The sequence below is a fragment of the Coregonus clupeaformis genome, chromosome 13 (genome assembly GCF_020615455.1).
Source record: "Coregonus clupeaformis isolate EN_2021a chromosome 13, ASM2061545v1, whole genome shotgun sequence".
NCBI lineage: Eukaryota > Metazoa > Chordata > Actinopteri > Salmoniformes > Salmonidae > Coregonus > Coregonus clupeaformis.
The window spans coordinates 51,521,374-51,534,729 of NC_059204.1; the positions used below are offsets into that span (position 1 = coordinate 51,521,374).

Consider the following 13,356-nt stretch of genomic DNA (forward strand, 5'->3'; position numbering starts at 1 on the left):
CAATCTGAGATACAAAAAATATTTCCCGCTCCCGCTGGCGTGGAATCGCCCACATGGCATACTGCAGTCGGCAAATCACGTTTCAATGGATATGCTACTACCCATGACTCATAATGTGTATTTTACATGTTAAATGAAATTCTATTTTTGTGCAGCATTAAATCAGAAAGGATGCCCACACAAAACCAACTACTGGTGTTGGAAAATGAAGAGAAATGTTTTCGAAGGAAGCGTTTTGAAGGAAACCATTTGTAGTCCAACAAAGCCCCGGTCACAGAGAGAGAGAACCTTAGTCTTGAGCTAATCATCAGGCTCTTTAGAATTGCAGATCCCCCAGCCACCCGTCAACAGACAGTCTTCTTTCCTTTCCTCCAGATGCACAGTGATGCACACCGTGATGCTGCAACCTGCTCCTCCCACACTGACCCACTGCCTGTAGTGTAGAGACCACTCAGACAATGGGATGACATCACTGATGATGCAGATTCCAACCAAGCAAGCCTTCTTCTACAACATTATCACACCAGCTTGCTCGGAGTACCTTCTTGTTCTGCATACAGCCTTGCTGTATAAAACTCAAGTCTTTCTTCAAATAGGCCTACCATTTTATACTCGTTCTTACAATCCAAATGACTTCACAATTCTGCAGGTTGACACTAAACATTTGGAACCCGGCACTAACACTTCTGCTCCGGCCTTCCCTCTGGCTGAGGAACATCATCACACATCACACAGATAACGCCACAGCTCCTCACTCTCTCATTAAAGGACTTCCAAAATCCTCTCCCAAGGTGGAAGCCGGGATGCTGTTGCATCACACACTAGTAAACAACTCCATCAGAAAAGAGAGCACCCTTATGTGCATCCATCAGAGGAGTGTACTGTATACGTGCATTTCCTACGTACGCAGTATCGAAGAGCTCAGTGTGGGTGTGCTTAATTGTTCACGCTTTAGCGTTCTCATGTGTAAGAGAAGCCGGAGCCACTATGTAAGTGTTTGAAAGCATCTGCTCTACTCTCTCTGTGTGCATTAGTCTGGAGCATTATGCTGTGGAATGAGTCAGCTGGTCAGAGCTGTGTCTGTCTGATGTGTTCATCTGCACCATGTGTTAAATTAAAACCTATATGATCCGCCATCATATGGGCTACCCATCACGTGGATAGGAGCATGTGTTGGTACATTAGCCAGAGGTGTGCACTTATGTTTTTGTACAGTATTAGTCAATAGAGGTGATTGCAATTGTAATTACACAGCACCATATGTAATTGCGTGTGTGTGTGTGTGTGTGTGTGTGTGCTCTCAGAGGACGTCCTTCTGTTGACATCCGCGTCACACGTAACCAGCTGTGCTGAGGCCTTATGCCAAATCTCTGGATTACAGAGAGAGAGAGAGATGGGAAAGCTTCTTAGTTTACCCTGTAGATCATCATTGAACCGGAAGTGGACACACACCCACACATCCACCCACACACTTGGGTGGATGTGTGGATCCTCCTCTCCAGTCTTTCTCCCATTCACAATGGCATATGCACTTCTGTGATCCCTGTCTCCCTCTCTATCAGCAGCACACCGGCAGTAATCTGACTAAAACGGCACTGTGGAATTGTGTTTGCAGAACCGATTAACACGCATTACAATTTCCTGGTCCAGCATCTTCAGGAGAGTGGGGGTACAAGGGGGACACCAGTGTCCGTCACACCCAATTATGTGTGTGTATCCACACCAAAGCATGTGTGTGGACATGGAGTACATCCGTCACATAGTATCAGACACTTGGATGTCAGACCAGCCCAGACTGCGGAATCACACACACACACAGCACACGCACGCACACATACACACACACTCCTGTGTGTCCCTGACTTCCTCACCTACAGTGCATTTGGAAAGTATTCAGACCCCTAGACTTTTTCCACATTGTTACATTACAGCCTTATTCTAAAATGAATTAAATGAATTGTTTTCCTCATCAATCAACACACAATACTCCATAATGATAAAGCCAAAACAGGTTTTTAGAAATTATTGCACATTTATTCAAAATAAAAAACAGAAATACCTTATTTACATAAGTATTCAGACCCTTTGCTATGAGACTCGAAATTGAGCTCAGGTGCATCCTGTTTCCATTGATCATCCTTGAGATGTTTCTACAACTCGAATGGAGTCCACCTGTGGTAAATTCAATTGATTGGACATGATTTGGAAAGGCACACACCTGTCTATATAAGGTCCAACAGTTGACAGTACATGTCAAATAAAAAACCAAGCCATGAGGTCGAAGGAATTGTCCGTAGAGCTCCGAGACAGGATTGTGTTGAGGCACAGATCTGGGGAAGGATACCAAAATATTTCTGCAGCATTGAAGGTCCCCAAGAAAAACAGTGGTTTCCATCATTCTTAAATGGAAGAAGTTTGGAACCACCAAGTCTCTTCCTAGAGCTGGCTGCCCGGCCAAACTGAGCAATCGGGGGTGAAGGCCCTTGGTCAGGGAGGTGACCAAGAACCCGATGGTCACTCTGACAGCACTCCAGAGTTCCTCTGTGGACATGGAAGAACCTTCCAGAAGGACAACAATCTCTGCAGCACTCCACCAATCAGGCTTTTATGATAGAGTGGCCAGACGGAAGCCACTCCTCAGTAAAAGGCACATGACAGCCCGCTTGGAATTTGCCAAAAGGCACCTAAAGGTAAAGGGTCTGGAGTAAACCTGGCACCATCCCTACGGTGAAGCATGGCGGTGGCAGCATCATGCTGTGGGGATGTTTTTCAGCGGCAGGGACTGGGAGACTTTAGTTTAGTTTAATAATTCAACCATTTTCAAAAACAAGCACACATAAAATTTGAAAAAGCCATACATGCACATGAGTAAAATCATCAAGGATAACACACAATAAAGTCTGGGACTTATTTCAATTGTGGTCGAGGGAAAGATGAACGGAGCAAAGTACAGAGAGATCCTTGATGAAAACCTGCTCCAGAGCGCTCAGGACCTCAGACTGGGGCGAAGGTTCACCTTCCAATAGGACAACGACCCTAAGCACACAGCCAAGACAACGCAGGAGTGGCTTCGGGACAAGTCTCTGAATGTCTCGAGTGGCCCAGCCAGAGTCCGTACTTGAACCCGATCGAACATCTCTGGAGAGACCTGAAAATAGCTGTGCAGCGACGCTCCCCATCCAATCTGACAGAGCTTGAGAGCATCTGCAGAGAATAATGAGAGAAACTCCCCAAATACAGGTGTGCCAAGCTTGTAGCGTCATACCCAAGAAGACTCAAGGTTGTAATCGCTGCCAAAGGTGCTTCAACAAAGTACTGAGTAAGGGGTCTGAATACTTATGTAAATGTTATATTTCAGTGTTTTATTTTTAATAAATGTGCAAATATTTCTAAAAACCTGTTTTTGTTTTGTCATTATGGGGTATTGCGTGTAGATTAATGAGAGAAAACATTTTTTAAATCCTTTTTAGAATAAGAATGTAACGTAACAAAATGTGGAAAAAGTCAAGGGTTATGAATACTTTCCGAATGCACTGTATGTGCTCATAGCCTCCTCACCACTGCTCATAGCCTCAAAGTGGCTGCGTGTCTGGGCCATGGTTTACAGCAGGACACAGCCTAGCACCAAGCAGAGACAGACTAGGGTGTACTCTCAGGTCAAGGCCGTGGTAACCTCAACTGATACCACGCTCCGTGCAAGACACGTGGGAATGACACCTGGGAGTTTGGTAATGCAAGACTAAGGCCATGGGACTCTACCGTGTGATGTCAGGTGGTGACATACTGTATGCATAGAGTGTAAGGATGTAAGTTTATCGGAAGACACAAATACAGACATGACATAGTGTGTTTACTTATTTATGACTAAGATACAACTTTCCTAATTTCTATTATGAAAAATAGCCTTTAGTGGACTATCACATATCTGATGATGCTGTGTAGCTAAATGACTAAAATGTAAATGTAAAAATGTGTAGGATATGGTAATGGTAATCTTGGTGGTAATCTTAAACTTGAATAGCCATGTCTTCATAGCACAACAAGTATTCTATGACAACATCAATGGATGATGCCAGAGAAGCACTTTAGGATAATGTAATAAAATTACTCAGGTTTCTCCAACCCGACGTAATGACCATGTAATGACACTGATGCCTCTTTTCCTCCGGCATATTTTGCCAGCTGCAGAAACATAATCGTGACAGTACACAGGTCAGTGTGAACGTGAGTCACAGTTGCAGACACCATGGTTTGGGACTGTTGCCGAGGTGTCCGTTACCGAGTGTCCACGGCAACATGCCTGTCAGGTGACAGGTGCTTGTGTGTGAGGAGCGGAGAGCATGACGACAGTGACATGGCTCGCCCCTTGGTTAGGGCTGTTACGGTGACCGTATTACCACCACACCAGCTGTAACGAGTCATGATGGCAATCAAATTCCATGTGAGTGAGAGGTGCTTCGGCACGCAGCGCGGAGAAGGGAATTATAATTATATATCCAGAGCAAGGGCATAACGGCTACTGGCCGCAAAAGGCATGGATATTTTTGGGGGGATTATGGCTACACAAAGGGGATGCAGCCTGGAAATTCGAGGCATTATCAAGTGCTTGTCAAATTGTGAATGAGAGACTGATGAAGTGTGTACAGCCTTCGCAAAAAACAAAGCAGAGCTCATGCCTTTCATGCAACTGTTGATGCTGTGTAGCTAAATGACTAAAATCATCATTAGAGTCGCATCATGCAGCCTTAGAATGTATTAAAAATCTAAACATATAGCCCAAGATTTGTATCACAACTAAAGTTACATAAATAACTCTAAATTAAGCATATAGGAGTACCTGTTTCTTTGTTAAATGCTCAACACAGAATAGCCGCATGTGCGCATTGCCTCAAATCGTTTGGAGAAAATATCCTTTCTATTTTATTCAGCTTTGTTCAATTGTATTCTTCATACTATAAAATAATGCTATGGAATCCTAAGCTAATCTTATCTGCTAAATGAACTAGTGTAGCCCACAGCCATATGGCATAGCCAGATCAGGGCCTAGAGTATGCTATTCTGTTTTCTGAAATAGACTACATTTTCTTCATATCATGTTTCTTTAGACCTGTCTAAAATAAATAATGGATTTATTGTGATGGTGTAGGCTATATTACATGGATTTATTATACTTTTTTAAATGTAGATGTTCTGCATCAGTGGCTTGTATGCTATGCGTGGAAGACAAGAGATGCTAAATGTGTTTATGTTAATTAACGGTCAATTACCATGAGACCGGCAGTTATTTGCATGACAATCACCGGCTGACAAAATGTCATGACCGCCACAGCCCTACCCTTGGTTACCTAACACTCGCCAAACTGTAGCAGCACACCGGAGCAGAACCCTTCCGGCTGGTTTTTCAGGTCAGGTGTATTTGAATATGACGGGAGCTACTAAGGAGGAACAAGATACCTCTTCCTGAGACACAGGCATGTGACCACCTCATGCTAAAGACCACAGGTTCATGGTGGAGCTGTGTTTTGCCTTCAAATACAGTAGGTTATAGGTTAAAATGTAGGTCAATATATGTACAGTCCATTGTAAGAGTCAGTTGTTGGGCCTTGCAAAATGAGGGGTGAATGTACAGTCAAGTGTTATTGGATGATTGAGTGAGGTCAACATGTAAGGCTTTAGTCGTTGAATGATACAATGACATTCATTCTACAACCAACCTACTCAAGAGATTTAAAATTACCCAGAGACTTTGATGTGCTTGGGATGCCCAGTTGCCCACACAAAATACTTGTAGGCCTATTCCAAGTTACCACACAGATTGCACCAATGAGAGCTGATTGCAGGTTTTTTCATAACGCAGAGGAAATAGCAACATTAGGTGCCTCTACTAGCTTTGGCACTTGGCCAGAGTACAAATTAAACACCACATGGGTAAACAGCTTTTTTCTGACTCGGTCTTGTCCTCGTCCTCTCCTGGCGCATTTATTTGCAGACTGGCTGTGAAATTTAAGCAAAAAATGATGTAACCATGTTCTTAACCCCCTGACAACGGGGAGGCTATATCTGGGTTGCTGAACAGGCACTAGTATTTAATTTGCCAGGCAGAGACTGTGGCTGACGGATGGAAATGGTGTGCAAAGCATTTAACTTAACAAGCCTTCTGTTCTCTATAAAACACCCATTTGACCCTCTTTGATTAGAAAGAGAGTTATGTTGCAGAGCTAATATGTTGAAGGAATAAAGCAGTGTGGAATGTATGAAGTGACACATTCTAGAAGAATTCTGCTGGACCATGCCTCAACATTCTCATTGCATCTGATCAATTGCAACAGGATGTTTCTTTTGGCCGCAGTGACGCAAGACACAAATGTACAACGTTTGTCAAAATAATTTAGAAACTGGATTTTCCTCTGTCTTCCTGGAATAGACTAAGAGGGTTATGTTGACGCTCTGGTCTTTTTACAGTACCATCTTTGGATCAACAATAGCCTTTGTAGGTCAGAACAAGAGGAGAGCTCTGAGCAGTGTCCCATTTCACCCTAGGGAGTTGCAGTCTGACTACTTTTAAACTAACACACATACACACACAAATGAGCGCATGCATGCACGCACACACGTACGTACATACGCGAATGCACACGGCACACACTTTTCGAGCTGACTGGTGGTAGTCTGACCCCCTTTAAACTTTAGCACCCACACGTCCTTGCACACACACTCACCCACACACATACGGATCGCAATGGTTGAAGGTAGAGGATCGGTTCCGTCTCTCAGTGCCCACAGGGCAGTAGTCGGAGCGGTGGGATTTGATACAGACACATCAAACGTAGAGTTTGAATAAAGTATGAGGACATTAACAGTCTGGTGTCCACCTCAAACACAGGATTTACAGTGAGGGAAAAAAAGTATTTGATCCCCTGCTGATTTTGTACGTTTGCCCACTGACAAAGAAATTATCAGTCTATAATTTTAATGGCAGGTTTATTTGAACAGTGAGAGACAGAATAACAACAACAAAATCCAGAAAAACGCATGTCAAAAATGTTATAAATTGATTTGCATTTTAATGAGGGAAATAAGTATTTGACCCCCTCTCAATCAGAAAGATTTCTCGCTCCCAGGTGTCTTTTATACAGGTAACGAGCTGAGATTAGGAGCACACTCTTAAAGGGAGTGCTCCTAATCTCAGTTTGTAACCTGTATAAAAGACACCTGTCCACAGAAGCAATCAATCAATCAGATTCCAAACTCTCCACCATGGCCAAGACCAAAGAGCTCTCCAAGGATGTCAGGGACAAGATTGTAGACCTACACAAGGCTGGAATGGGCTACAAGACCATCGCCAAGCAGCTTGGTGAGAAGGTGACAACAGTTGGTGCGATTATTCGCAAATGGAAGAAACAAATGAACTGTCAAACTACCTCGGCCTGGGGCTCCATGCAAGATCTCACCTCGTGGAGTTGCAATGATCATGAGAACGGTGAGGAATCAGCCCAGAACTACACGGGAGGATATTGTCAATGATCTCAAGGCAGCTGGGACCATAGTCACCAAGAAAACAATTGGCAACACACTACGCCGTGAAGGACTGAAATCCCGGTCCCCCTGCTCAAGAAAGCACATATACATGCCCGTCTGAAGTTTGCCAATGAACATCTGAATGATTCAGAGGAGAACTGGGTGAAAGTGTTGTGGTCAGATGAGACCAAAATTTTGCTCTTTGGCATCAACTCAACTCGCCGTGTTTGGAGGAGGAGGAATGCTGCCTATGACCCCAAGAACACCATCACCACCGTCAAACATGGAGCTTTGGGAGTGTTTTTCTGCTAAGGGGACAGGACAACTTCACTGCATCAAAGGGACGATGGACGGGGCCATGTACCGTCAAATCTTGGGTGAGAACCTCCTTCCCTAAGCCAGGGCATTGAAAATGGGTCGTGGATGGGTATTTCAGCATGACAATGACCCAAAACACATGGCCAAGGCAACAAAGGAGTGGCTCAAGAAGAAGCACATTAAGGTCCTGGAGTGGCCTAGCCAGTCTCCAGACCTTAATCCCATAGAAAATCTGTGGAGGGAGCTGAAGGTTCGAGTTGCCAAACGTCAGCCTCGAAACCTTAATGACTTGGAGAAGATCTGCAAAGAGGAGTGGGACAAAATCCCTCCTGAGATGTGTGCAAACCTGGTGGCCAACTACAAGAAACGTCTGACCTCTGTGATTGCCAACAAGGGTTTTGCCACCAAGTACTAAGTCATGTTTTGCAGAGGGGTCAAATACTTATGTCCCTCATTAAAATGCAAATCAATTTATAATATTTTTGACATGCGTTTTTCTGGATTTTGTTGTTGTTATTCTGTCTCTCACTGTTCAAATAAACCTACCATTAAAATTATAGACTGATCATTTCTTTGTCAGTGGGCAAACGTACAAAATCAGCAGGGGATCAAATACTTTTTTCCCCTCACGGTACATCAGTAGGGGGTAGACTGTCTCTTCGTGACTCGCAGCATGACAGGGAGAAATCAAACGGTTTTCTAGGCTAGGACGTTGTACTGAAAGTGGATGTGCATTCCCCAGTAATAGAGAAGATCGAGAAATTGTGCTGTATAGGCATTCATTTGAGTGCATACATTCATCAGAGAGAGTGGCTGCCTATTTCAGCCATTTCCTTGATACCACTATCTCTGTGTTGCCATGCCATACAGGTGAACAGGGGATAGATATATAATCAATAACACATGGTCAGCATCCCAAATGGCACCCTATTCCCTACATAGTGCACTACTTTTGACCTGAGCTCTATGGGCCCCGGTCAAAAATAGTGCACTATTTGGGATGGGACCCATATATGAATGTTCATACTTTGGGCTTTGTGGGATTGTCTCACACCCACAGAAATAAGTAAAACACATTATAATACATCTCTATGGTCTCACCACTCACGTGGATCGATTCAGTGCTGTTACACAAGAACCTGTCTCTCTCGCCTGCTTATCGTGACACTCCAACTCCCACACACACCTCCAACGATGAGAAGCACTGCCTGCCTCCCTCCCTGCCTGCTGCCTGGAATTATGGAGATACCACTGCCTACACATACTTACAGCACACATGCACACATTATGGCACAATATTTTCAGATTTCAACATTGCAACTGCTGCTGTGTTGCTTGACAGTGAATGTCAAAACAAGCAATCTGTAACAGGCTAATTATATATTGGGTTTTGATGCTCAATGCTCTTATCGGCATGATTTCTTCCATGTCTAATTAATTAGTCATGCTTGCCATAGAACGGCCTGGAGCAACAACAAAAACAACTTACCCCATGTCTGCAGGCTTGTTCATTGAGCACTTTGACCCAAGCCCTCTGCCAATGTTCCCGGAAAGACTTGAAGGAGAACAGCGAAGTGAGCAGACCCTTCACCCCGGCCTCGGATGCTGCTCCTCCTCCATCCCGTCCAAGCCGGAGCTTGAACAGGGTGCCCCACACACCCCCATCCTGAATCCTGTGGGAGAGGGTGATAGGAGGGAGTAGCCTGGCTGTGGCTCCCTGGCCCTGGGTGAGTGACTTGGGGCTCCTGGGGCGTAGTACGGCCAGGGAGTACTGGACCAGCCAGGCCAACACGATGAGTAGGGAGGCCAGGAAAAGACCCACCAGGCACAGCCAGCTTATGTACTGGAGCATCTCCATCATCATGCAGACCTTCTAGGGCTTCTCATATCATCAGACTGGAGGATTCAGTTTGGGTCTTCTTGGACTGTTGTATGCCTATAAGTGTGGAGGGCCAGAGAACAGTCATTCATGAGTCATTTAGGCCTACATATTTCAAGAGCATATTTATTAATAATCTATTACTAAATATTCAAGAAAGATTGGATGAGTTAGGTTGGTCATTTGAAATTAACTTCGCCTGAATAGATCTAGCCATGATAAGAATCACAAGTTACATTTGTAATGCATGAAAACTGTAATTACAACTGTGTGTTAGTACATTGCTGTGCGCTTATGCCAGTATAGGCTGTAGTGACATGCAAAACGATGCATGTGCGTTTGCAGGCACATTGCGTCGTCGTATCAAAATGTTGCCCTATTTAGTAACACAACATGCATTACGTAACTCTACAGTAGAATAAACCATGCATAAATCAAACAAATGCCTGTGCTGTATTGTTGCTCTTGATTGTAGATTTTCTTGTAGTGTGTGTGTATCCTGTTGCAATAGCTTTAAAATAATAATAAACTGAATTAGCCTACAGTGTAATTCACGAAAGGTCCGATCTGAAAGTGCCACCATTTAAGTCAGTGGAGGCATCGACAGCAAGAAATCGGAAACAGCGGGATACATTGTGTCCGTCATCCGAATGTACTTCTGTTGTCATCATCAGCGGTTGTGCCGTATCCCGATCAATGTGCAACTGCTATTTATATCCTCAATAAGTTGCATGATCGGATATCAACTGTTTTATAGCCTGCATGCCCCCTCCCACCTCCGATCATCCGATCCAGTACAAATTCGTCAATGGCACGCTATTGCGCAGGAACCGATTAACTGTCAAGTCGCACAAACAGCGCGTGCACAACCCCTCTGACCCATACATTTAAAGGGCCACGCAACATTTCTTTTTTCGGCACGTCCTCCCACCAATGATGTATATCAACCCTGGATTGGATTTTGCTATGTATTGGCCATTTCGAGGCTTTGAAGCCATCGGTCGCCATATTGGCACTTCCCAGAAGGCGCGGTCTTGCATAGGGAATGAATGGAATTCTACAGTATTTCAATTAAATGTTTCAAGGACAAACTGACAAGTATTTTTTGTGGTTGTAGTGAGGACAGTAACATTAGTCATCTCAAAAAAGTATCCTGTAAGGAAAATGTTTTTATATATTTTTTGTGTGTTTAGCTCAAAAGTAGGCTATGCATTAAGGTGTCTGTAATAGAATAAATGTGGCAAAAACGAATGTAGACATTAATAAATGCATTTATATAGCTTACAAAATATTTTTTACAATGGGGGAGTGCCAAGATGGAGGCACGGTGGCTTCAACACAGCGCCCCCTAATGTCATCTAGAGTGTATATATAAACAATTGGCGAGCACGCATCTCTTCATCACCTCTGTGCAGGTGGACAGTGGTCAAGAAGCGAAGTACTGTAAAAATTCTGAATAAAATGAAACCTGGCCTGGGACAACATAAAGGCTACAAAATAAACTTTTTATTGGACCATTGTTATGTCCATATAACTAGAATGCTTCATCTTCAGATCACTTTGCACCTGAACCTGCACTGTTTTGCGGTAGTCCTGGCAACCACAGTCAGACGCACCAACACTCAGAGACAATGAGGAAATATGATAGCCTACTGACATGGTTACTGGCACATGACATGAAACATTATCACCTTTTCTTCCTTGTGGACAGTGGCGTGTATTCATGGATGACAAGGGAAGCCAGGCTTCCCCCCAAAATGTCTCTCTGTGTTTCATAATTCTCCTTCAATTCGCAAGAGCCTGAATGTATCTCACCGGAGAAAGCATCCGAGCGAGCGAAACAGCGCCCCTCTGTCTCTGTAGGTCATTTATCTGATGCTGTCTGGTCCAAAAGAGTATGACATTGTTGACGCCGTGGCATTAAATGCAAGGGAAGCCAGCGAGAATTTGGCCTCCCTTGATAAAAAAAAGTATAAAATAATAGCCAATCACGTTGAGCTAAACTGAGTGAGCTCAACTGTGAATGGTCTTGGCCCATAATTTTCTAAGTGTCAAGGGAAGCCAGTTTGGATTTGGATTCACTCTTATCAAATCGCGTCCAGAGCATACATCATTGACAGAAACAACTTGAATTGTTGCATCTCATTGTGTTGTTGTCCTCCAGTGGCTAGTTAGTTGGCTAAAATTGTCCCTTTCCTAAATTAGCCATTGTAATGAATACTCATGGAGAAAAAGTTGTAGATTCACGTGCGGCAGGTGTTTATTATGCCTTCGTAGAAGGCAGGAATCACGGTCACAGGAAGGCAATGGTCATACACAGGTAGGCAAACAGGCAGGTGAAACAAAACTAGGACTGAAGGCTAAAACTGGTTCTCACAAACGAGCTAGGAAAAGGCTTAGTAGAGTCAAAATGAACAATACCTCACAAGGCACAAACAGAAAGAACTGAACTAAATAAGGAGCTGATGAGACCAGGTGAGTAACTAACACAGGTGAAATCAATGAACAAAAATGAAAGACAGGACTATGTTCAAGAACACAAAGAAACAGGGCTACGTTCAAGAACACAAGGTGAACTAAGAACATAAATACAGAACCTTACAGCCATGGATGGAGATAGGGATTTGGACTTAATTCTCCGTACTGGCCAATGATTATAACTGCGATTCTGATCCAACCATCAATTCATACATTGTGCCCCTGGCCTGAGAGGATGGAAGTTCAATATGTAGCTAGGATGTAGAAGGCTAATGTTAACTAGCTAATGTTGCCCATGAAAGGAAGTTAGTCTAGCAAGCAAGCATTTTAGCCAAGTAGCCTGGGACAACAAAAAATAAAACCATATACTGTATGACAGTGATAGATTGTTTTGTCTACATGAAAGAGAGGAGGATGGTATTGACGTTTCTCTACAAGTAGGGTGAGTCAACATGTTTTTTTTCCGACTTGCACAAACATGCGCACACACACACACACACACACACAAACATATACACAGAAATCAGAACCATGGACAGTCCCATCATATTTAGCTTATGTTGATTGGACTAAATCGTTTTTTTTTTTGGTATCTTTTAGTTGTCACTGTATTAGACCAAACATAGGTGATTTGATGATGTTGAAATGTTGCTGGAATAGTGGAGGCAGCTCCTGTTTTCTTTGCGACTTGTGGTAAACGCTCCGTGGTTCTAAATCAATAGTTGTTTAGTGGTCTGAAAATGTCGGAAACATTAACTTGCTTGACCATGCTGTAGGTCATGTAACTGTTTGTTACATGCAATATGCTTTGTGGACTTCACCGGACAGAGGTTGCTCTCCGGTTTTGTGATGAAACAAAGGTGTGGTTGAATTTATTCTGCCATTGTCTTATTGTCTCGGCCTTTAGGCCTATATATCACGGTCGCAAGGCATATGAACTAACATGTTATAGAGCAAACAATGCAATTATCACAACACATAGGTTGTAATATGTCATTTTCTTCTGGCTTCCTCATTGATTTTACCCACGTACCTCTACTGCTGGTGGAAGGACTGTAACATTTCATAGCATTCAGCCATTGTCAGGCATATGCACACATTTTATAGAAATGAAGGCTTGTACAAGAATATGTGGAACATGTTTTAATAGAGGAGAATATAGA

General features: G+C 43.4%; 1 protein-coding gene across 4 annotated transcripts in view; it reads right to left on the reverse strand.

The window, feature by feature from the left end:
* The window catches only part of c2cd2l (c2cd2 like), a 54,958-nt gene extending 44,424 nt beyond the window's left edge, over window positions 1-10,534 (reverse strand). For all 4 annotated transcript variants that reach the window (XM_041894546.2, XM_041894544.2, XM_041894545.2 and 1 more), the window contains exons 1-2: window positions 10,259-10,534; window positions 9,326-9,772 (exon numbers count right to left, since the gene is read on the reverse strand). In XM_041894546.2, the coding sequence (XP_041750480.1) occupies window positions 9,326-9,700 (375 nt within the window). In that variant the 5' untranslated portion in view covers window positions 9,701-9,772; window positions 10,259-10,534. The remainder of the gene's footprint in view (window positions 1-9,325; window positions 9,773-10,258) is intronic.
* Between the last annotated feature and the right edge of the window lie 2,822 nt (window positions 10,535-13,356).